The 24,239-nt window shown below is 41.2% G+C and overlaps 1 protein-coding gene across 2 annotated transcripts in view; it reads right to left on the minus strand.

The window, feature by feature from the left end:
- The window catches only part of KDM1A (lysine demethylase 1A), a 28,041-nt gene extending 4,310 nt beyond the window's left edge, over positions 1-23,731 (minus strand). Inside the window, exons 1-17 of one of the 2 annotated variants that reach the window (XM_058819615.1) lie at positions 23,432-23,731; positions 20,666-20,831; positions 15,873-15,932; positions 12,181-12,314; positions 10,537-10,615; positions 9,515-9,607; positions 8,723-8,829; positions 7,836-7,917; positions 6,541-6,635; positions 5,557-5,699; positions 5,040-5,130; positions 4,209-4,343; positions 2,945-3,018; positions 2,185-2,296; positions 1,677-1,809; positions 790-977; positions 332-446 (exon numbers count right to left, since the gene is read on the minus strand). In XM_058819615.1, coding sequence (XP_058675598.1) covers positions 332-446; positions 790-977; positions 1,677-1,809; positions 2,185-2,296; positions 2,945-3,018; positions 4,209-4,343; positions 5,040-5,130; positions 5,557-5,699; positions 6,541-6,635; positions 7,836-7,917; positions 8,723-8,829; positions 9,515-9,607; positions 10,537-10,615; positions 12,181-12,314; positions 15,873-15,932; positions 20,666-20,831; positions 23,432-23,716 — 2,092 coding nt within the window. In that variant the 5' untranslated portion in view covers positions 23,717-23,731. The remainder of the gene's footprint in view (positions 1-331; positions 447-789; positions 978-1,676; positions 1,810-2,184; positions 2,297-2,944; positions 3,019-4,208; positions 4,344-5,039; positions 5,131-5,556; positions 5,700-6,540; positions 6,636-7,835; positions 7,918-8,722; positions 8,830-9,514; positions 9,608-10,536; positions 10,616-12,180; positions 12,315-15,872; positions 15,933-20,665; positions 20,832-23,431) is intronic. The other variant, XM_058819614.1, reaches the window with a different exon arrangement.
- Between the last annotated feature and the right edge of the window lie 508 nt (positions 23,732-24,239).

Consider the following 24,239-nt stretch of genomic DNA (forward strand, 5'->3'; position numbering starts at 1 on the left):
TTTGCTTTAAGTCTGGTCAATGGCTATAACAAAACCAGTACAATGACTGCAGAAATCTCCTGACAATCTGTTGTGGCAGCACCAGCTACAGAGAAACCAAAATTACTAATGAAAACTACTAAACTACTAATCCTGCTGTGGTAGTAATGCAATTTAAAGGTACGGCCTGGAACTCTCAGTGCTGTTCTCTGCTTCCATTTATCTTCCTAAAAATACTACCTTCTAATCATAGCCACATGGGAACACTTAACAGCATTTTAAAAAGTGTTTTTTTCTAGATCTGAAACTATACAATAAGACACTGGCAAAAGCAGTCATGCACCACAGTTACCTTTGTACAGGTTCCAAAAGAGGAAAAGTTCTCCTCTGCTGGCAGTAGTGCTCCCAACATGGCCAAACAAATTGACACTGGGATCCCAGAAAACACGATCAAAACACAGCACAACCTGGAAAGAAAGAGTAAAAACAGTTAGGGGGAGTGAAGGGAAGAAATAAAAATAAAGACAATTACACTCATGGATGTTTATCACTGGACAGGTCGTGAAAGGGAAATGTGGTGAATACAGAGTGCATATACACAATACAGAGCTGCCTTCCCACAGGTTAGTGTGCTCTCATTTTCTGGTTAACAACTTCCATCATTCTGCAAGTTCCCCTGACAGTTTTCACCACCAGCAAAACAGCTGTGGAAAGGCATTTTGCTCTCCCCCAGCAGCCACACTGCACCCACATTTCAGGTCCTCCCTCTGACAGCCCTGCTCTGCTGCAGCCCCCAGGGACCATGGTTACCTTGTTGAGGTTGCCAAACCCCATCCTCTGCACTGCTGAGGTTTTCCACTCTGGAAGAGGTGGCACAAACTGAACTGCTGGGGGCTGCTGCTTCAGCACTCCCAGGGGCAGAGTGCACAGCACAGCATCACACTTATAAATGAAGGTCTGGCTGGTGGATCTGGTGTTCACAGCTATCACTTCACAGCCTGGAAAGGGGAGAAAAAACACTTTAATAGGCCATGAGGCAAGAGCATTGGATTAAAAATGAAATAAATTACCATAACCACATCAGAAAGTATTTTGTTTGTGGAGACAGCTTTACACTAACAGCACTAAACTTGTAGGCAAGTTGTTACTGGCCATTTAACTCTATTGCAGGAAACACAATTAAAGCAGCATCTGAAAATGGCCTTACTGAGACAAGCCTAAAGGTTCATCCAGGTCAGTAAATATTATTTATATATATCAACAAGTAGGGAGTGTTCCTCTCATTACACTGCTCTCCCAGCTGACAGTTTCCCAAGCCCAATGTTTTGAAGAACAACAAACAGACACATTCCTTCCATTACATTCATTTATACTTCTAATACCAGGTCCTTAAGTAGGCCCAGACCTCTTACTCCAAATGTTTCAATCAATGAAGTAAATAAACAAGAGAATAAATGTGAACAATCAGTAAATACAACTGCAAAAGACTGGGTCAAATGAGACTCAGAAATAATAAAAAAAAACCATTCAAGATTAATAAACCTCTAGCAACTATTTACAGAACTCCAATAAGAAACGTGGCTGTTTACCTAACCCCAAACATGCCATGGGAAGGGTTTTACAATATCAGAACTCACAAGTGCTTCCAGCAGCACAGAAATCTGCTTTCCATGCCCCCAGAGTGCCAGATCAGGTACCTGAGGCCGTGTAGCGAACCTGTCGAACTGCTGTGTTCAATTTAATGTCCAACCCTTCAGCCAAGGCCACTGGCACACAGGAATATCCATTCCTCACAGTCAAGTGGCTGCCTGTGAATTCAAAGTCATCATCCTAAAATAAAGAGGCATAAAAAGAATGCAGTCACATAATGAAGTCCTCTAAGTCAATAGAAAATAATCAACTCGACAAAATGGCAAAAAATATTTCAAAATCTTTTTTAAAGATTTAAACAAATGTGGAATTATTTCTGATTATTTATCAAGTAATAAGTATGGAAACTTTAAGCAAAGAGTACTGTTACAGATTGTTTTGGCACTAACAAAAAGCTGTCTGAAATTTCATCATCAAATAATAATCACATAAGAATTCAGTACCTGCACAAAAGCAGGTACTTAACAGTTAAAAACTCTTAATATTGACAAACTTTAATGAGAATTAAATAAACACAGTTCAAGTTTTTATGAATTGCTGAGTACTGTTACCTACCTGGTCCCAGTGCTTCAGTGACAGTGTAGAAAGGGGTGTAGCATTAGCAAATTCTAGGTTTGCAAAATGCCAGTCAAGTATTTGCCTGTCTCTTGATGACAAATAAACATCACTAGAAAAAAAAAATATAGCACAAAGACATTTAGCTTATTAGAACAGGATATTGTAAATGCATTGCTTCTAAAAATTTCTTCACAAGTAATTTTTGACTCCCTCCTTAGCCCAGAAATAAAAACATTAATCAGACTCTATTTTGAACATGCAGACCTCTCTCATGAGAGCTGACTATCAAAACCCAGCAAATTCAGGTTTTTAGGGCAGAATTCATGTAAAATACTCAAAGGGAAGCTACAAACTTTAGAAATAAAAAAGGTTACATAAATAATGGCTTAAGTAGCATGCATAAGGACAACAACAAAAAGCCTAGTAAAATTGCACAGAATAATAATATTCTACCAATATAATTAGGATTCTATGCTATCATTACTGACAGGTATTTAAAACCTCAAATGCCTCTGGGATCAGGCACTGATTACTGCCAGGATTTCTACAGAATCACCCTCTCAGAACCACCTTTTCTGTTTGAATCATCTCTAAAAATGAGGAAATTGAGTTCTAAAGCTGAGGGAACTCAAACTCCATGTTTGTGCCTTTGTAACCTCTTCAGTTCCCATAACACCATAGCATTTCTGAAACTCAGGGAAAAGGCAGTGAAAGAACTGTTTTCCTAAGTATTCTAACTTTTAGTTTGTCTCTTTACCTTGGTGGATTGGCTTCAAGTTCTTGTAATTTCTCTTCCAGCTTTCCTTGTGTTTCTGCCAATTCATCATACTCCTATTAAGATTAAAAGGTAACATTAAAACCAGTTGATATATAAAAGGATCTGAAGGCATCATGCAGCATCACACTGGACCTGGTCTCAGTAGAAATCACCAGAAAAATCACTTCATGGAATTAGTGGAAGCCAAATAAAGTTTGTTATTTTTTCCACGTTTAATCCAGCATATTTTGCTCTTCTGCTCTTTGTATACACAGAGCTCTGTGTTACACTGCAGAAAATACCAGCATGGTGATATTTCAGGGATTTAAACACTCAGAACTGAAGAACATGAGGGTCCATTACACTCCTGCTATTTTAAGGGTTCCTATGGTTCTGAGAGCTTCATATTCCACAAACTATTTCTTCTATTCTTCTCTCTCTTCAAAGTTTATAGCTAATACTGAACATGGAGATTTCCAAAGCAGAATCAATCATACTTAAAAACCAAAGACATGATCTAATTTAAGCTTTTATGGTTTCCTTTTTAAGGTACAACTCTACATCAAGATACTCCCAGAGAGGGGAAGCAACTCTGCTTATCAAGACAGAGCTCTGTACATGATAATCTTTAGCTAGAAAGAAGTCTTTTAGTCAAGAAACCACTTTTATTTATCTCAGAGAAAAGTTATTTCTCTTCAAATGTAGATTTCATTTCTGGGTTATTTTTTTATTATTATAACATATATTATAACTTATATTATAACATATATTATAACTTATATTATAACATATACTATAACTAATATAATATAATATAGTATCATATCATATAATATGCTATATCATATAATTTCATATATTATACTATACTATATTATAACATATATTATACTATATCACACTATATCATATTATATAATTTCATATATTATAATATACTTATTATTCTGAAATCCAGCTGTATTAAAGACGAAATCTAAGAAAAGTTAATCTTCAAACCATTACATGCTGATATGAGCCAGCAGATTTACCTAAAACTGAGCTTTAGTATTCCCCTAAAAGCTAAAGGAACTCAAAGCAGATCAGTGTTAGAACCCAGAATTCTTGTAAATCACATTCTCTTGAAAGCACTGGATCATAGTGAGAGATGTGGAAACATTTACATTGGCTACTCTTATTAAAAAAATGTGGCTAATTGGCTAATTTTTGGCTGCTGAAGTCCTGAGAAAACACTGACACACTGCCTGTGTGTGTGATCCTTCACCTTGCAAAGTGCAGTCAGATCTCTGTGCTTGCTTTTCACAAGGAATTCTGCTGTGATATCCCGAGGTGGCTTCACTTCTGATGCCTCCTTATACTGCTGGTGAAGCTCTTTAATCTTCTCTTTTAAATTCACCATCTTTTAAGACAGAGCAGGGAAAGGGAGAAAGAAAGAAAGGGGGGAAAAAGGCAAAAGGCAGATTTCAACAAGTCACTGTGTAAAGTGGATATTCACCTCAAACTGTGCCATTATAGCAAAGAGATTTCCTAGTTTGGCAGGTATCACTTACACATGCAACTCTACCTCCAAGAAACCACAGTAAATACCACCAACCCTAAACAACATGGCTGAAACCCAACATCACTGATTTCTTACTATGCTGCAAGTAATTTGAGAGCAGCCCACAAGCATTTTTAATTTGAGAAACATAGAAAAGTAAAAACATCATTTACCATGAGCAAAAATAATGGAAGTTGTCCTAAATCACTATTTCTGTACTACAAATCAGATGTGTATTGAAGACAGTGAACATTTTATACAGCCCCCAGAAGCCTCAGCCAGTATCAGCATCTCCAAAGGAAGCTATGAAACATCTCTGCTTATTTGTCTGTCCTCTTCCTTTCTTTTCCACATTCTGTTTTATGGTTTTCTGATTAACCAAGCAGGTGACACCTTTGTCCTAACAGGGCTTCTATGTAGGTCTTAAGCAAAGACATATTTAAGAACAGCATTAGTAGCAATTTTCTGATATTTTTCTTTGGATATTTTTGTATATATTGCCATTTTCTTAGGAACACAATGATTATCACCTTGTTCTAAATGTCATCATCTGACCTTGTTAAGAAGATCTTTCAATTCCTCCTGTGTTTTCACAATTTTTTTCCAGTGCTCAATCTGTTCATCCTTCACATGCTTCTCCTGCAATCTGGAAAAGGTGAGAAGCAACTGTCAGCTCAACATAAAATCCTTGTGTTAATGAGAAAACTTATTATCACAATCTAATTAGTGGAATGCAATAAAATCATGTAATGGGGTATTTTAGTAAATACTTGTGTGGCAATCGGAAAATTAATGGAAGTTTCTGTAAATAAGAGATATATCTGCTATTAAAGGCCATTATAATTGTCATTAGCTTTCAAGTAGTGTGAGTGCTCTGTATGGACACCAAGCACACTGAGCCACTCCAGCAATGATTTTTAGGAGTTTTAAGAAGAGAGGTTTGCTCCTTTAACCATCTGTGATATTAAGTATTATGTAATGCTTACATCTAGGAGCACCACAATTGTTTGAGGTATCTTTTGGAAATTCACCCCCAAAACAAGAAAGTCTACCAAAAAGAGAAGTCACTTACTGTATGACAACCTCCAGAGCCTGACCTAGGGAGACAGGTTTATTATTGAGAACATTAAAATCCAGCTGGTGGCTGAGATAGGATGTGGCTTCCAGGAGACGATTAAATTCCTGCTCCACCATTTCATCTTTCTCTTTGGGAACCTAGGAGACAAAAGAACAAGAATTGTTCTTAATTCATTCATAAATAATGCAGCTGCTGAGAATAGCCCTTGGAAAAAAATAATTTAATACCCTCAACTGTCTGAAATGGTCAGATACCAAGGTCTGTAGAACACAATGTCACACTTTGGCAGAATGGGCACAAGAAGAGCTGTCAAACCACAATGACAACAAATTTCTCTGGCAGGAGAAAACCAAACTGCCTTAAGGGCTCAGAAGATTTCCTAACTGGAAAGGAAGGTGTGTTCATCACAGCTACAGAAGCTTGCCAAAAGACTCTGATGGCAGGATGGCTCTACACAATCACAGGGCTTTAGAAGGCTTGGCACACTCAGTGAGGTACAGACAGTAATTTTTCTTCTGGAATGGTTATTTTGAGTAAGAATTACCAATCCAGCTTTCCTAGGGTGATGGTGGAAACACTGCAGGACACACATGGAATGGTGGATTTAACTGTACTGATGATACTCAGTTAAACAGTGAGTGCTGCCAGTGTGAAAATACCTGTTACATGGTGAGAGCTCAAGTGCTGGAAAGAGCAAACCTCACACCTGTTAAACCACTCACAGGTTAAACAAAGGTGAGACAACTTGGCTTCCACAAAACCTCTGAAATGCAAAGGTAAAAACTCATGTGGAAAGAGCAGGTTTTAGAAGAATAGGTGCAGGTATGCTACAATATAACTAAAATGCCTAAAAAGGGACACAATATTTCCTTCTTCCCTCTCTGGAAGCCATCTCAAGCTAGACCAATAGCCTGGTAACAAACAGAATTGAGATATTACTTCTGTTTAAAAGGTTCATGGAAACACTACCAGACTTACAGCTTGTCCATTGGCTTCATAAAGTGGACATTTTTGTTTGATCTTTGCCAGTTCCATATTTACTTGTTTGCTGACCACAGCCATGGGATTTCCTCCTGGAAAAGATTTTATACAGTTAACAGAGAGTCCTGTAAAATCTGCCTGCAATTAAACAAAAACTCCACAGTTAAAGCAATTTCAGAGACTAAAACACAAATTCCAGTGTATGCATTCCAGTGACCTGGTGTAACCCTGCCAAAGGTCTGCACTTCACAGGGATTCCTGCAATGAGGACGTGGAAAAAAACCACATTTCTACTTCCAGGACCTGCAGGGATCCTACAGGGCAGCCATGGAGGGACTCCTTGTCAGAAGCAGCATTGGTATGACAAGGGTAATGGGTACAAACTGAAAGAGGGGAAACTTCAGCTGGATTATTAGGAAGAAATACTTTCCTGTGAGGGTGCTGAGATACTGGAAGAGGCTGCTCAAGGAGGTTGTGGATGCCCCAACCCTGGCAGTGTTCAAGGCCTTGAGCAACCTGGTCTAGTGAAAGGTGTCCCTGTAAAGCAAGGGTGACTGGGACTAGATGATCTTTAAGGTCCCTCCCAACCTTTAAAATTCCATGATTTTATGAGTTAAACATAAAAATATTACAGCCTTTCAATAGGCAAAATGAAATCTGTTTTTCCATGACTGTGCAAGTTCAGTTCTTTGGAACCAGTTTTTATATGCAATTTAATAAGACTGATCATGAGACAGACACCAAATTCAGACTGTCAGTAAAACCAGAGGTTTATTATAGGTTTTACAGTATTTTATCATTTCACTACATTGCTGAAGGATATTCCACACTAAACAGTTGCCCATCTCCTTAGCAGAGTAACCATGCCAATAACTGATGCCATCCCATGAAATAGTAATAAATAGGAAAAAATTTGGCTTGTTTGCCATTATTTTTACAACTATTTTTGAAATCACGTGGAGAAACTATTTTTGGGGTTTCAACCCTGAAGAAAGGCTTTCTCTTTAGAATGTCTCTCCATTTCCCCTCCTCCCTTGTTTTCCCATGTAAATTGAAAGAATACATTCTGTCTCTTTAGGGTGTCTCCCATCATACAGCTTTGCTATTTATGAAAATACTGTCAAAAAGGCTGAATGAGAACATGTTCTTTTAAAGAGTTAAAAATACCCAATTATTTTGGCCATGAAAGAAAGCAGCATTAAGATTTCACATTTATAGCATCAAGATTTCACATTTATAGCATCTTGGCCCCCTGTTTTTCTCCCCTGTCTTTTTGATTTTGAAAAACTCACCAAGTCCTGTCACCACCATTGCTCCCAGATCAGCCACATAATTCCCTTTGCGAAAGGTGGCAACTCTTCCTCCTACTCTGTCCTTTGGAAAGCACAAGATTTAAACCTCCAGTTAAATATACTGAAATATAATCACTGAAACATCTACAAAACATGGTCCAAGTATTCTCCTAAGTGGGGGTTCAATAAACAGAATGTACACTTTCCCATAAACCTCTGCAAATGAACTCTAGCACAATTAATTTGCTCAAATTAAGAAGTAGCATTTAAAAAAGGAGAAGAAAAGAAAAAGGAAAGAAATAGAAAAAACTATGCCTAATCTGATTTGGGCATATTTCACTGTTTCTACAGCAGGATCTACTGTGATTCCAAAGCAAATCTCTTCACTGTCCATGCACAAATTTAGTTATGTACTAGGTTTCCTCCTCCCCCTTATGCCTAAAGATTTTTAGTTTTTTATATATTTTTCATATATGTGTAACTTTGTAGACTGTCAATACACAGAGTACTTTTCCTGCCCTCTCCCACAGTTTAACAAACCCTTAATAATACACTCTTGAAATTCTGTTTAGTCTTCCCTTTAGTCTGGCATTCTGCTTTCTGATGAAAAATCAATTTCTAATCATGAAAGAAGTTGTTTTAAGCTGTTTCTGGTGTAAGCACACAACACCAGCACCTGACCATCCAGCCCAGCTCTGAGAAAGCATCAGAAGCTCCCAGCAAGGACAGATTCACTCAGCTCCTTGTGAGACAGGTTCAGTAGCACAATTCATCCAGACTGCCTGGAACAGCCCACAGTGACCCCAGGCATGCTGCAGGGACACAGCCCTGCCCTAGTAATGAACAGGTTAAGTTGTAATAAAGTAAAATAGCACAGAAATTCATACTCTGGCTTCCAGAACTGTGACATCCATGCCAAAACTCTGCAACTGGCGAGCTGCTGCCAACCCAGAGACTCCAGAGCCAATAATGATCACCTTTCCTGTCTTCTTGGCTAAAGAAAGAGAAAAATCAGCTACAGTAGTGCAGTATTAAATTAAAAAACAGTCTTATAAGAGATACCAAGAACAAAAAGCAGCATTCTTCTAATGAGTGAGAGAATAAATTCTTTAACAAAAAGAAAACTGAAGTAATTCTCAATGTCATGCTGAAAAAGGGACAAGGAAAATACTCTAGCAGTACATCTGGAACAAGGAAAAAACAGGAGAAAAATGCTTCCAGACAACTGTCTGAAGAAGAAAGCAATTCATATTAATTACAGGGGACAAAGTATCATAGTTTGAGTTCTTTCTGCCCCAGAAGAATAAAACTTAAGGGCAGAGAAGTTCACTTGCAAAATTCCAGAATCACATAAGCATGTAACAGATCTAAGTACAATATTGTGTTTCTGCCTTTAGTTATTCAAATGAGGAACCAAGATAACTCATTAAAAAGTGACAGTCACTGAATTATCTACAGAAGATTTGCCAACAATTTTTCCTCTCAAAGTGATTTACATAAATACAAGGCTTCTCTATGCCAAAATAAAACACATTAACATCAATAGCCAGATGGCCTTCCAGCCTTTTTTTATTTTCTTAGCACTGCAGTTCTAAAAAAGAACACTCAAAAAACTGTCCTAAGAAATCATGGAATAATAAAACAAAATCTGAACTAGAAACAATGTTCAAGGCTCTTACTTGGAAGGGGTTTGACTCTTTTGTAGATGCCAAAGTTGATCAGCCCATGGCGCTCCAGGTAGCTGTGAACCCTGTGAACGAGCACTGTGTCACCTGAAAAATGAAGAAATGTTCAAAATCATTCTGTGTGTTCAGCAGCACATACATACTGAGCAATATTCACAGTAACCTGGGCAAATCCCACTAAACACATCCTGCCCTACAGCTCTGCTGCCCTACTGACCCACTCACCTTCCTCAGGAAGCCTGAGGTTACTGTTCTGAAAAACACCCATGCTGTATTTCAGTTCTGAATCCTGCCTGAAAAGCTGTACAGGATATCAGGGGTTTCTTCTAATCTAGTGCAGAATAACACCTTTTCTGAAACTGCAAAATCCCAGCATCATGACACAGAACTGTGATGTGATTTGCCAGTATTATGCCAATACTTACTGTTATGCCAATACTTACTGCAGCACTGAATTCTCATTTTTATTTTTAAAAGAACAATAAATCCCTATTTTGCAATCCTTGACAGGATATTTGCATTTCAGCACTATTTTCCTCTTCAATTATTTTTTTATGGCTACCCTCCACCTTTTCCCAGTTTATTGGGATTTTGTCTGAGAAGTGTGGAATGGTCTCCATTTGCAAGCAGTAACTCCTCACTCTTTTACTGCCTTCTTGCATCACACCCACTCTGTTTAAGTCTTGAAAAACCCTCCCAAAATCCATATGATTAATAATGTTTTACAGCTAAAAACCACCAAGAAGCTGTGGCAAACCTTAAAAGCTGCACATGAATTAACCCTACTGTAACAATCCATTTTTTTAGCAGCTTTTATGAATCCTGCTAGTGATATTTCTTTACCAGACAATGAACTCTACTAAATCTGAACCAATATCCCAGTCTGTACATGACCACTCATGGAGCTCCACTAACAAAGGACTCAAACATTTGAAGCAGCTTTTCCTCAAACAAAAGTGAAAGAAAACAGCAATGATTCATACAATATGATTTTGGCAATGAACAACTTGACTTACTATTATAAGGTGCTTCTAATTGTTGGATAGTTGCTTCAAATGTCAGCTGAATCTTTGGGTTATCCAACCAGAGCTGCAGCTGGATTTAAACAAACACAACAAATCATATTAAGCAATACAAGAGGTGTTTTCCAGCCCCATGTTTGCTACCAAATACTGTCAGGACATGAAACCCCCTATTGAATTAAATTTTGGCAGGACTACCCAAGCCACACTGAACTTCACCTTCCAGTGTTCATCAAGGTGCAATACAGTCTGTTTGAAATTCTCACACCATTTCAAATAAGTGGAAATGCACCAAAGTAGCACAAAGATGTGTGATTGTCTTTTTGGTATCAGATTTCATGTTTTCATCAAAGCTACAGCAGTACTTATCATGTTATAAGGTTTATTTATCTCCAGTATTTAATGATTCATGTTCAACAATATAAGGCACAGCTATGGACTACACTGACCACATATACACAAAAAAAAGCACATTTACAGGACATTTACAGTTCAAAAACTGAGCAGGAAGAATTGTCTGTGATATGTTAGTAGGTCAATTCATACTAGAAAAGACCTGTTTTCCCAACAGAACTCTTACTTTGTAGCACAGGAGTAAATAAATAATTTTACTAGGTGATACATAGCATTTCCACTCCATTTTGCATTCCGTAATTAGTCATTTATTTGGATATTTCCCTAGAGTTACATTACTGAGCTTCACAGCTCCTCACAGATACCAAATTAAAGTGGAAATCTTACAACTATAATGAATAGGAATGGTTAAGAAATATTTTCTTTATAATTTGGGAGGCTATTTGAGGCAAATGGCTGATTAAGAGGCTGCACACTGCAGTTTGCTGAGCTCTGGGTTCATATCAGCTGTTCCATGGTCTCTGCCATTCTTGCTGGAAGAGTTCCTCTCACAAGCCTTCCTCAAACAGGATTCCTGCTCAGGAATGTTCCTCTGTAGTGAATAAGGCCCAGCAGTGCTGCTTTTCACTGCAAATATCTCCCTTCAGTAATTTCTTAGTTTCAGTGGAAGGCTTTTCTGCTTCCAACACATTTGTAAAAGGATTGCTCACTGTTTATTTTGTGCAAATTGTTTTCCAAACTTTTTGGCATGCTCTGGCCTGTTTTTACATATCTCATGATTTCCCAGAAGTTACAACTTGAGTTACAGGAAACCATGACAGGAATAGCAGAAGTCATGCTATTTCACACATAAATTTTAAATAACTTAAACTTATTAAGCACTGGGTGTTACCACGGTCAATGCCCCATGATCATCTTTAGTCTGAAAAAACTGAGTGGTGAATAAGGTGTTTTGTCTCTTAACTATGGTAAAACAGAAATTTTCAAAATATTTCTTGCTTTTCCACTGTAATTTTTTTAACATTACTTCACTTTTCCAAAATACAGGAGAAAGCCTTGATCCCTGTTTTGGCTGTTGTAGAAACACTACAGATTCTTTATGCTGCTCACAGCACAGATCAAGAACGGGCTAGTACATTTTTCTTAACTTAAGAGGATGCCAGAAATGAAACCCCACTGCCTCAAAACCAAAAATTCACCTAGACAGTGTAACTGCCAAAAACTCTTAGCAAGGCACACACATTTCCTGCCCTTTTTTCACCAATATTTTTACAACAAACTTACAGTGCGGTTCCTGATGTACAGAAACACCTTCTGAGTCTGCTGGGGCCCACTGATGATGTCAGGGAAGCAGGCAGCCTCTTGGGATGTCATTCGGTCATGGGGAAGTCTGCTCTGGAAAGCTGCACCCTCCACACCTACAATAAAAACACAAGTAGTGTACAGACACTGCCAAGGAGATGATAAAATGGCCAAAATCATGGGATGCTTTCATTTATATCTTTAATTAACGTCTGCAAGATGTACAGGTCTCCAAGTCAACAGTTCTTTGAATTATAGGTATCTAAGATAATGAAAAAGCTATACTACAGGGGGGGATAAAACAAACAAGCAAACAAAACCCTCCAAAAGAACAAAGTCTAAAAAATAAGTGTGGCAGGGGCACATATCAATACATTATATATAATACACACATATATATGTGTGAACAATAAAATATAACTATTTTAGATGCTGTCCTTAATTTGTGTGGTTTCCAGCTTCTAACAGAACCAGAAAACTGTTTTAGACCCTCTTCAAAGCCAAAATATCTGTAATACACAAACACAGCATGTACCATTCCCTCTCAGCTGCTTCTCAAAGTTTAATTTGCACTGACCTTGTTCAGCTAAAGGAACCCACCCTAAACTCTCATTTATATCTGATATATTTCCAGCAGGCAGTGCAATGAAATATAATCACATTTAGGCATTTCCTGTGCTGCCTACAAATAACAGATTTCCTACTGTTCTCTTTAAATGCTCCACATGTAAAAGACCTGATGCTGAACCCACCCCGGAGAGCTTTTCTCTATGGAAAGCCTTAATTCATACAGGAACCTGCACTTCTACCAATTCACACACTGGCAGTGCTGTAAGTGCATTTCTGCACCCTGCTTTCCTCAGTCTCTGCTATGCTGCACTACAGAAAAAGTGACAAACAGACACAGCTGCATCCAGTGCTACAGCACAAGTGCAGAAAGCAAATCCTGCAGGCACAGCAAGCAAAATAAAGCACTGAGATGTGAAATACAGCAAGAAAATATAAATCTCCATGTCCTAGAAGAGACTTTGATCAGGACAGAGGACAGGGCATTCAATCTAGAAAGACAGAAGCCAGGGGCAAAAACCCCACAAGTAACACAGGATGATTAAGATCACTTGCTGAAACTGGAATTGCTCAAAGATTACAATAAACAGCAAAGAAAATATAAGCTTGTAGCATGTTACACTAACCAAGACAACTGTTTAAGAGTTTGAAGTTCATGTACAGCAGTACATGGCACTGCACCAGGGAGAGGAGTTCCCTGCTTTTAATTCTGGTGCCACCACACCCCCCTTTAACTTCCAAGCATTTTTACTTCCCAAAGGTGCTGGGAAAAAAAAAATCAAGGAAGGAGATGGTTGTGAAACTAACAACCAAACCAAAAACCCTCAAAATAAACCAATCAAAAGCAAACACACAAAACACCCAAACAAACAAAACCCACAACCAAAAAACCCCCCAAAACCTACAACAAAAAAAAACCAACCAGCCAACCAAAAAAAACCCTCACAACCAAAAATTCATTCACAAGTAAAGATCAAAAGATCTGTGTGATGACTCAAGATAAAGAAAACTGTGATCATTGACATAAATTTTACAGCAAGAAGAAATTAGTAAGAGAAGCTACAGAGCATTGCTAGTAAAATAAAATTGACCATAGGACAATGTTTCCTGCACTAATATTCAGCTGTGGAATACAACCCATAGCTCTACTATGACTTCAGTTTCTCCAGGAACAACCACAGCCCAGCCCTTCTGCTGTCCCTCCATCTAACCCTGGCCCAGGGGTGCCAACATCAGTGCAGGAATGCACATGCTCAACTATGAATTCTGTAAAACTGGGCATGGGAATCAAACCAGTTACCAATTCTCTGATGCTTCATTAATGCTAACAAACTTAATTAAGGCTTTAGATGCTCAAGAGCTCAGCAGCACAATTTTTACAGAGCTAAAATGCTGAACCTGACTCCCTGACTCTTCAGGTTTGTGCTAAGAGAAGTGTGCTTCTCCAGGTAGCTGCTAAAAAGCACTGTAGTCATCAAACACCAGCAAACTCCCAGATGTGTGGATTTGAGGCAACTTGGCAGTGTCTTGAAAAGCTTTATTTCTTCAAACTGAGCAGCCAGAGATCATGGTGATACTAATAATTTGGAAAAGAACTCCCAAGGTGGGTTGAGCTGGGGGGGCTTTTAAGGCGAAATACCTTTCATGGCAATAACCCAAACTTTAAAACTAGAGAAACAGAGTAGCTCCAGATGTGCACAGGTATTCAGGGGGAAAAAACCTAATAAAACAACCCACAAGAGTGTTCCATACAAGAATTTAGGAAAAGCATAGCTATTAATAGCAAAGATAGCATTTTTATTTGGCCAACCACTGCAAGATCTAAAAACTAAATGTCCTTCAATTTACTTCTGCAACTACACAGCTCAAATCTAAATGGATTTGGATTTCAGGCTGACTACAACCCATTTCCCACCCTTACTGCTTGTATTTCATGAAAGCTGCACATTACAGTTCAAAACTACATGTTTCTCCTTGGAAAGATTCTGCCTAGACTGGATTATCAGCTCCTCTTCACACACAATTGCACACACACACTTGGCAATTCCTGACATTTAGCACTAGCAACTAACTGACTGAAGTTTTGAGTACATCCTTGCTCACAGAAGAAATCCTGAGGGATGCTGCTCATTTAAAGACTTACTAAAACATCTGCAGATGAACACACTGAATGAAAGGATTTTGGCTGTCGAATTGGACAGTTAGAGCATACTCTCAGCATAAAATATGCAGAATTTCCAATCAGCCAATGCCTACCTAAAAATGAAATAGGCAAGGCATCCTTAAGCCCATGAGGCATAACAGCCAGCAGCTCCATGCAAGAAATAACATCCATAACAGTATTTGGCTCCCTTACTTACAACAGCAAAGGATGCACTCTTAGATGAGTTTCTTGAGCATCAAAAAGAGCAACTTGGAGGTACAGAATAGGTTCTGTAGCCTTTGACTCTTGTCTAAAACCCTAATCCTGAAGTGAGAGCAAAAGCAGCAGAGTTGGAGGAAGATTTTAAGTAGCACTCCAAGTACTTAGGAGTAAAGACACCAATCCTGTGAATGAAGCAGTGAGTACTGCCAGCAGCAGCACCAAGGCCAAATGGAGAATGCAATCCACAATCCAGTCCAGTGACAGCAGACTATGAATGTGCCCAGCTGACAATCTCCTGGGCTAAGTGCTGGCACACAGGTCAAACACAAACCCTTTCAAAAGACAAAAAGAAAGGAGCAAAAGGAGCAAAAAGGAGGTATTCTGTGCTGTTTCTTCAGCAGATTAGAAAAAAGGGTACACTGCTCTAAAGCTCTCTGTGTCAATCTAGGTGGCACAGCCTGGCTAGTAAGAACCAGCTTTTTTATGTTTAGACTCCTCTGAACATGGAGAGGAGTGGAGGGATGAGAGATCGGCCTGAGGCATTTCAGCACAGCTTAGCTAGCACCCTTTTCCATAGTTGTTATAGCCCTCAACTGCAATCTGAAGAGCCCACACTCTGAAACAGGTGGGAACACAACTCCTGCACCTCCTGCTAGGTCGGGGACCACCACACCCGTGCGCGCTTGCAAGCATCAATCCCTAACCTGGCTACTCAGTGGCAAGCATCAAACGCCACCCTCACCTGATGCTTGGCCGTCTCCATACCCTCCAGAACTGTCGTCTTGAAGTCCTCCTGCTTGCCCTGTGGAAGGAAAGAGGAGAACTCAGGGACCTTACTCCATAAATTAAACCATACTGGACATAAAGGCCCGGCAGTTGGCGTTTTAGGTATTAAATTTCACCAACTAACTAAACCCGTTTTCTGAGAATCCCATTTTCTGGAATCTAGGTTCAGGGCATCAAAGAATTACGTTCTAAAGTGTTATCCAGGTTACTGGAACGCTTTACATCAGATTTTATGGGAAATAAAGAAGTATATACCATATGTAGCATTCCTGGTGGCTAAATAATTATGATCTGGCAGATGGATACCATCAGATTCTATGGATCTCAAACCCTAAGAATGAATAATCTTGCCTTTGGTGCTCCCAAGTCTCCCCATATCCCAAGGAGATAGTTTAAAGCATTTTTGAAAAGTCTCTTATGTTCAAAAATAGGAGATCCTATTTTTCCCCCATAAATCCTTCCTTTAAGCTTGATGCTAGAACAACTCTTGAAAGGCTCAGACCTCTTATTTGGCTTCACCCTTGATACACCATCAGTGTTCTAACACACCAAGATTGTCTCTGAAGCCAAATACACATCATACCATTGATCAGTGATGTGATCAATACCCAGCACTGAAAGACATCAGTCTTCCAACATTCCCAGCGGTGGAAACATGAGGAAAAGGCTAAGCACACACATCTGAAGAAGTCTCAGAATTGCCTCAGCCTGCATCTAAGTCCTAACAGGACTGCAACACAAGCAGGAACAGAGCATGCTGAGAAGAGAGATGAGAACAGCTGCAGTGCCTGCAGGAACAAAGCCATTGCACACCTCACACACTGCTCCCCTCACAGGAGGCACTGGCTCTGGGTGAGCTCATGAGCAATATCCTTCCAGCACCAGAAGTTTGCCTGAAATCCCATCACCTGCAGAGCCCAGGAAGCCAAGGCACACCCCAGAGATGGCCCAGAGCTGTTCAGATGGCTCCTGCTGTACCAAGGTCCTTCATTCCACACACTTCAACAGGCATCAAGTCCAAACCAACATGCACTGAACACCCTGCAGTGGTCACTGCAAGGAACAGCTGCTTCCTAGAGCACTGCTCAGGTGATATCTCCAAACAGGTAAGAGCAAGGTCTAACCTGAGGCGAAACACACAATTGTTAATACTCTAATTTAGAGTCTGGATGGCCAATTTTTCCAGAATGTAACTTAAGGCTCTTAGGGGATACACTAACTGAGAAGAATTTAATCTGAACTACAGATTTAACCCCTAAAGAGAGACACAAAAAGTTAAACCAATGCTTCCATACTGTGATCAACTGGATTAAACTAGAATGTCACAACATTAAACATCTGCAAATAAAACAAAATAGGAACTGAAACAAGACAGACATTCTCCCTCAGCACAGCAGAGGAGCCATAGTTAGTACTTGTATAAAATCAGTCTGCCAGCAGGGAAATAAAAACTCACAGAGAGACTGTGACAAATAATTGTATTTTGAAAGGCCTCACAAGACCCAAGTTATGATTCTGTGAATAAACATATCTGCAACAGCAGGATGTAATTCTTTACTTGATCTGCATTGCAAGTATTTTATTTTGCAGGGAACACTTCAAGACTTGCTTCCATTCTGGGAGAGACTAACACAGTTGAAATATTAATATTAGAGTCAAGCATAGAGTCAAACTAAGAGTTTGCAATAAGAGTTTCACCTGTGCCTTCCGTAAACTAAGAAATTAAACAGATTCTGACTTCAGTCTCTGGCATTCACAATCCCTGAATTAACACTGACAATGACCAGAGGGGAAAAATTACTCTCAGCTTATTTACAGAAAGAAATCAGAGTCTTCCTCTTCTTATCACTATTACTGATTGCTTGGGCACAATTCTAAAAATGCTGCTCAGTCTGAGCAGAGAAGTGTGGAAACAAGGCCTGCTAGTGAAGATTGCCTCTCCTTTCTTGGAATAAAGATTGAAAAGGAGCTAACAGCAAGCAAAGCAGTGATCCCTGCTAACACCAAACTCCTGCAGCTCAACAGAACACGTGTGAGAGCAGAATCTGCTCCAAGCCTCAAGGCAGCAGAAAAACAGATCACGAGCTGAGGAGCAATGAGGAAGAAGGTCCAGAAGGGAATTTACTTCAAATAATTATCCACTGTCTCAAAATTAACAATAGCTGCACATGAGTATCACAGAGTACTGAATGTATTTAGGAAAACAGACAAGAGACAAAGCACCACTAAGTTTGACCATTCCCTTGAACTTAATCTTGATCATATTCAGTTCCCTGGAAAACTACCTAAAATACCACAAAGTAAGAATACTGAAAACACTAAAAGGCCAGGAGCTACTAAAGAAAATCTTCTGTAGTTCTAAAAATGAAAATCCAATTTGGTGAGGAAAAATAAAAAAAAAAAAAAAAAAAAACAAACAGAAGTGAGCTCCTTGATTCCAAAAGGGATACTGGCAAACAAGAACACCAATGTCGTCAGTCAGCACTGAAAGGGAATTTGGAAGCTTTTTGCTATTAGACAATATTCCTGAAGTGAAAAAATGAGAGACACTCTAAGAAAATTCTCTTTACCATGAAATAGTGTCACACCTTTTAAAACTGCTCTGCAATAGCATGCAGTACAGCTTGCAAATCCACCCTGTAACAGCCAGAACACCTGGAATTCCCCACAGCTGAACACACAAATGGAACCTACTCAAGGAAGATCAGCACTGTGCTGTCACCTGTAGTGTGACATTTAATATTCCCCTTCCCTGTAAGCTGTCTGAGGGGACAGGCTAATGAAATACCAGACATTAGCACCAGGACATTTTTAAATTGCACAATCAGGCTTTTCAGCTCAAAAGCTGTAATGTGACAGCTTTATGCTTCCACTGCATTACCTGCACTTTTACAGGCTTTAAACACAGATTTATTTTTTTTTAAGGTCTGCAATGAGAATAAATTAAAATACCCATGCTAACTAAAATTTCCCTAGATTTTCAGTATGCAATCCTCCACTAGTATTACTGTCCAATTCAGTATTTCTTATTGAACACTTCAATTTTTCCTTCAAAGTGACATAGAGAGAAAACCTCAATTACAAACACTGCTTTTATACACAGCAGACTCCATGCTGCCTCCTCCTTCTAAAGGGTGGCTGAATTAGAAGTTTCAATGCACTTTTAACAGCCAGCATTAGATGGCCTGATGCTCCTGACACCTACATTAATAATGACAAAAACAGAGAGATCCAGAAACATATATAGCCTCAGAAACCTTTAAAATTACAGCAAGCTCTGGAATGACAGCTTGAAATCTGTCTTCTTTCTATGTTATTGCTTCATGCATATTCACAGAATTTCTAGGAATAAAAAAATTATATGATGACCTGAAATCTACTCATTTCTAGGCAGCTAGATACAGCCTGTTTGAAAATTGATTGCACTTGGATGGCTAAATACAGTGTTTGTAAAATAACTGTCCAACAGGTTGCTGTGTGTATAGAACAGCATCACTGCTCATCTTCCATGTTCCTTCCTTCTTGGGACAAAACCTGTTCCACTGTACCTCACTGATTATGCCTCAAATTCATTTCAATAATCATTCTTAAAGGCACAAAATGGAATCTGAGAGAAATAAAAAGTATATTAATATTAGGCTGCAAGGATTAAATACAATATCTAAGCTAAATTAAATAGTAAGTTTAAAATATTTGCTTAAGTATACCTATTAAAATTCCATTTTTGCTACATTGGGGTGGCAGGATTTTTATCACTGCAAGTATTTCAGTCAAGCATATGAGCTACAGGACTCCTGTATCAAGGCAGGAGCCAACAGCTGCAACAAGGAGAGGTTACAATGGCAAATCATGAGATAAAACACACCCACAGCTTTTCATATTTTTCCTGACTGAAGGTAGGTATTCCCAAGCTAACACCAGTCCAATGTTCTCAAACCTGCCAGCCAGAAAGAAAATTAAGGTAACTGAAAACTAAAAGTGACTCACATCAGTGATGAACCTGAAAAGATTCAGCTGTTAGATTTCAGCTCCTAACACCAACTACACACATTATCTCATGAAATCTCTTGACTCTGAACTTTGCAAGAGCATCACCTTCGTGATACCAACAGACCCCACTCATTGTGTAAACACAATGGAGGTAAAGGATAGGATACTGCTATCACAAATTTCAAAAGCTGCCTCCCCTGCAAGACTGACCAAAAAACATCTCAATGTAAAGGGAAGCTCTCTCTAAGCTAATAAGCAAAGCACTGAATACTGACATTTAATACTAAAATTTAAGCAAACAGTATCTAACCAGAACTTAAGATCAGAGTTATAGTTTAAAGCCACAGGAATCACAGTAGTTTAAAGCTGCTCTTCTGCATAACAACCCCCCCATAAACCCAAGGTCTTTTCCCTCTGAGGAATAAGTGAATGCCCATATCCAAGCAGGTGTGGCAGCAGAGCCAGAGAGGCTATTCTGGTCAATAAACTTCCAAAGACAAGTCTAAAGGATCATGAGAATCTAGCACAAGAGGTTTGGCTTCATTTGGACTTACATTAATGCATATTCCTATCTTTATCAGCCTGTTCTGCATTTCTCCCCTCCTTCCACATATGGGGCCAGCAAATAAAACACTGTAGAACAATTATTCAAAACCAGATTGAAACCAGACATGGGATTCATGATGCCACACCCAGCCCTACCTAATTTCTGTTAACAAATCAGGTAAATGGTTTCAGAGAAGGTCTCTCTGTACTCACCAGACGGCTCCTCTGGCTCACTTTCATTCTCTTCTTCTGCAGGAGCTGGTGGAGGTGGTGGGGGTAGTTTCTTCTCTTTCTCAGCTTTAGCATTTCTCTCTTCTTCAGAGTAATACTCATCTTCTGACAGGTTTGCAAGGCTCTCATCCATCTCTCTATACTCGACCTGTGAAAAGCACAACAGAACATGAACACACTGAAGATGCCTGTAACATTAATGCTGCATGTAACAAAATTGCTTACAGTTTAAAGAAAAGGCCTGAGTTACCTTATGCAGACTCTTATTGCAGATAACAAAGCTTAAAAAGTTCCAAATGTTTTTGCCTCCTTCAGCACCCTGTAGTGGGAGCTTTCATCAAGCCCAGTTTATGTGTGTTATATTATCATTTAACCTCCCTGAATTTCTTCCCTTCCTTCACACCCCTGCCAAGGGATGAAAAGCAGCCTCTGTGTCCACTCCATGTGTTCAAACTTGAATTTCATCTGCTAAGCACAGATGACCAGAAGCACACACAAGATTTCCTGCAGAAATCCCACTGTGCCCTGTATGGTCTCCTGCTTCCTGGGAATCTTGTCCTGGTACAGAGGCTCACAGCTCACACCTCTCCAGAATGGTCACACTTGTGGCTCAACACAAGAAACTCCCCTTCCCCTCATCCCCCCAATCTTTATTGCCATATATGTATTGTTCTGTTACTGTTCTCCAGTAAAAATAAATAAAATTACCAGCCAAAAAGACTCATTTGAACTGGAAGGAACCCCAAGAACTAGCCTGGGAGGGTTGCATCTCATACTGCTTAGTCAACCAAGCTTTAATCCAAAATAAGAAAGATTTGTATATTGCTAGTGAATTTCCCTACTGATTGTAAAGGAAAAAAGCACTTCTCAATATGAAGCCATGGGGAAAAAAAAAAAAAAAAAAAAAAAAAAGCAGCTAGTGATCCCCCAACATCCAACAGGTCAGGAAATGACAAAAACAACTCTGGATTCCTCACCAAAAGAAAAAATCTTTCATAGTCTAAATCTAGCCACTAAAAAAGAACAATAATGGGCACAATTCAAAGTAGCTTTGGGAAGCCTATGTACAGGAAACCCTGGATTCTTCAAGATACTAACATAATTCATTATATGCTGTCTTTTAAATATTTACATTCCACAATGTCCAGCATATTTCAGGGTTTTTGCACCTCCAGGACCTCCTGTGAACTCCCACTCTGAAGCAATAACAGTGAGCACTCAGCCCATCCATACTTTACTGGGGTAATGAAGGCACACAGCTACTTCTGTCCACAGGCCCTGTGAAGTCTCCCATTCCCTTTGAGCTTCCACAGCTTTTGAAGAACAATCAAGTTCAATAAAACCCCCTAAACTCTTCCCTACATTTATTTTTAATCTAGATACCCTCTCCCAGCCAAGTTCACACCACAAACACTCATGGGAAGGTGACCTCATGCTGGAGTGCTCAAAGGGACAGATGGTGCCACAAGAGACAAACAGCCCTTGCAGACGGGCACTGTCAGTGCAAATAAACACCACCAACACACAACCCACACAGAGCACTAATTCCTACTAGTTACCAGAGCACTATAAACAAGGAATGCTGCCTCTGAAGATCACAGAATGGTTTGGACTGGAAGGGACATTCAGCCCATCCCATTCCACCCTGCCATGGGCAGGGACACCTTTCACTAGACCAGGGTGCTCCAAGCCCTGTCCAACATTGCAATGAACACTTCCAGGGATGAAGCAGCCACAGCTCCTCTGAGCAACCTCAACACCGTCAGTGTAAAAAATGCCTTCCTTATATTCAGTCTACATCCATCTTATTTTGATTTAAAAGATGCACGAGACTGACCAACACAACAGCTGCTACATGTGAAGGAGCAGTTCAGTCATTACATCACACAATGGCTCTGAAGAGCCACAGGACAAAACAGTTCCAAAAAGTAATTTCAGCTTCCATGCCAAACACCCTGGGCACATTCAAGATCTTCACTATCTTCTAAAACAAGGTTTCACAAAAAAAAAAAAAAAAGGTAATGTACTAATTTATTCAGAACAACAGATGAGAATTACATACTACAGACCCAAACTATTGAAGATATTTTATAGCTGTTAGATTTCATTGTTGAATTTCACCCTTACACAGCCTTGACTCAGCTCTCCAACACCAGTGGAGGGAAGGTGAGGAACAATGGACTGAGCACGGCCATCACCTTCACAGCCCTGCAAAACCAGCACCACCCCGCGCACATGAGCCTGGAGCGGCTGCATCCATACACACAGCAACAGAAGAATTTGCTGATAAAATACAAACTCCCGAGCGCCCCAATGCCCTGCCATGGATTTGGGGTGTTTTTACTGCTCGGTATCCGCTCAGAAACCACAGAAAGTTCCTAAACAGCTGCGGGAAGCTCTCCTTTATGACAGGGCACAAGCCCACGAAAATGAGCTACAACAGGGGATCCTGATCTTAATCTTAAGCCAGTGGTGCTTCCTGCACGCCCGCGCGTCTTTTACACTCACAACACCGGAGCCCTCGGTCCCGAGCACGCCACCCGCCCGCTTCGGCAGGCCCCGGTTCCGTGCTGAGCCCCGGGCAGGGCCGGGACGCCCCCAGGAAGGGCCAGGGGAGCGGGACCGGAGCCGGGACGCCCCGGGAAAGGACCGGCCGAGCGGGGCCGGGGCCCGGGACGCCCCTGCCGGCCCGAGCACGTCCCGCACGAGGCGCCGGCGGGGCCCACAACCGGGCCGCCCCACACCTACTTTGGCTCGCTTGCGGCGGCTGGTCCTGCGGCCCTCGGGGGTCTCGGCGATGCCGGTGGTTTCGGCGCCGGGCGCAGGGGCGGCCCCGACGGCCGAGGGCTCGGACACACCGCCCGGCGGCGAGGCCCGCGGCGGCTCCTTCTTGCGGGGCGTGCGCTCCGATGCCCCGCCGCTATCCGAAGAGGAGCCCAGCGCCCCGGCGGCGGCGGGCGGGGGCACCGGCGCCTCCGGCCCGGCCTCGCCGCCCGCCGCCGCCTCCGCGCCCTTCTTGCCGCCCGCCAGCATCGCCCCCGCCGCACAAAGGAGCCGCGCGGGGCTGCGGCCCCGGCCCGACGTCACATCCGGGCCCGCCGGCAGCAGGGGGCGCTGCCGCTCCGCGGGCGGGCCCTGCGCCACAGCGCCCCCTGCAGCTCAGGGGCCGGCCTGGCAGCCGCGCCCCGCCCGCGGAGCCGCCGCCGCTCCGGGGCCTGAGGGGGGCCCGGGGAGCATAAACGGGCACGGGGCTGGCACTGAGCGGACACAGGGATGGCGCCGAAGGGGCACAGGGTTGGCACATCGCTCCCGCGGAGCCTGAACTGGCACAGGGCTCGCACATCGCTCCCGCGGACCTGAACAGGTACAGGGCTTGCACATCGGCCCTGAGGAGCCTGAACGGGCACAGGGCTGGCACTGAACAGGTACAGGGCTGGCACGCCTCTCCAGGAGAACCTGAACGGGCACAGGGCTGGCACATCGGCCCCACGGAGCCTGAGAGGGCACAGGGCTCGCACATCGGCCCTGGGGAGCCCGAGCGGGCACAGGGATGGCA

This window comes from Ammospiza caudacuta, chromosome 25, assembly GCF_027887145.1.
Source record: "Ammospiza caudacuta isolate bAmmCau1 chromosome 25, bAmmCau1.pri, whole genome shotgun sequence".
Lineage (NCBI taxonomy): Eukaryota > Metazoa > Chordata > Aves > Passeriformes > Passerellidae > Ammospiza > Ammospiza caudacuta.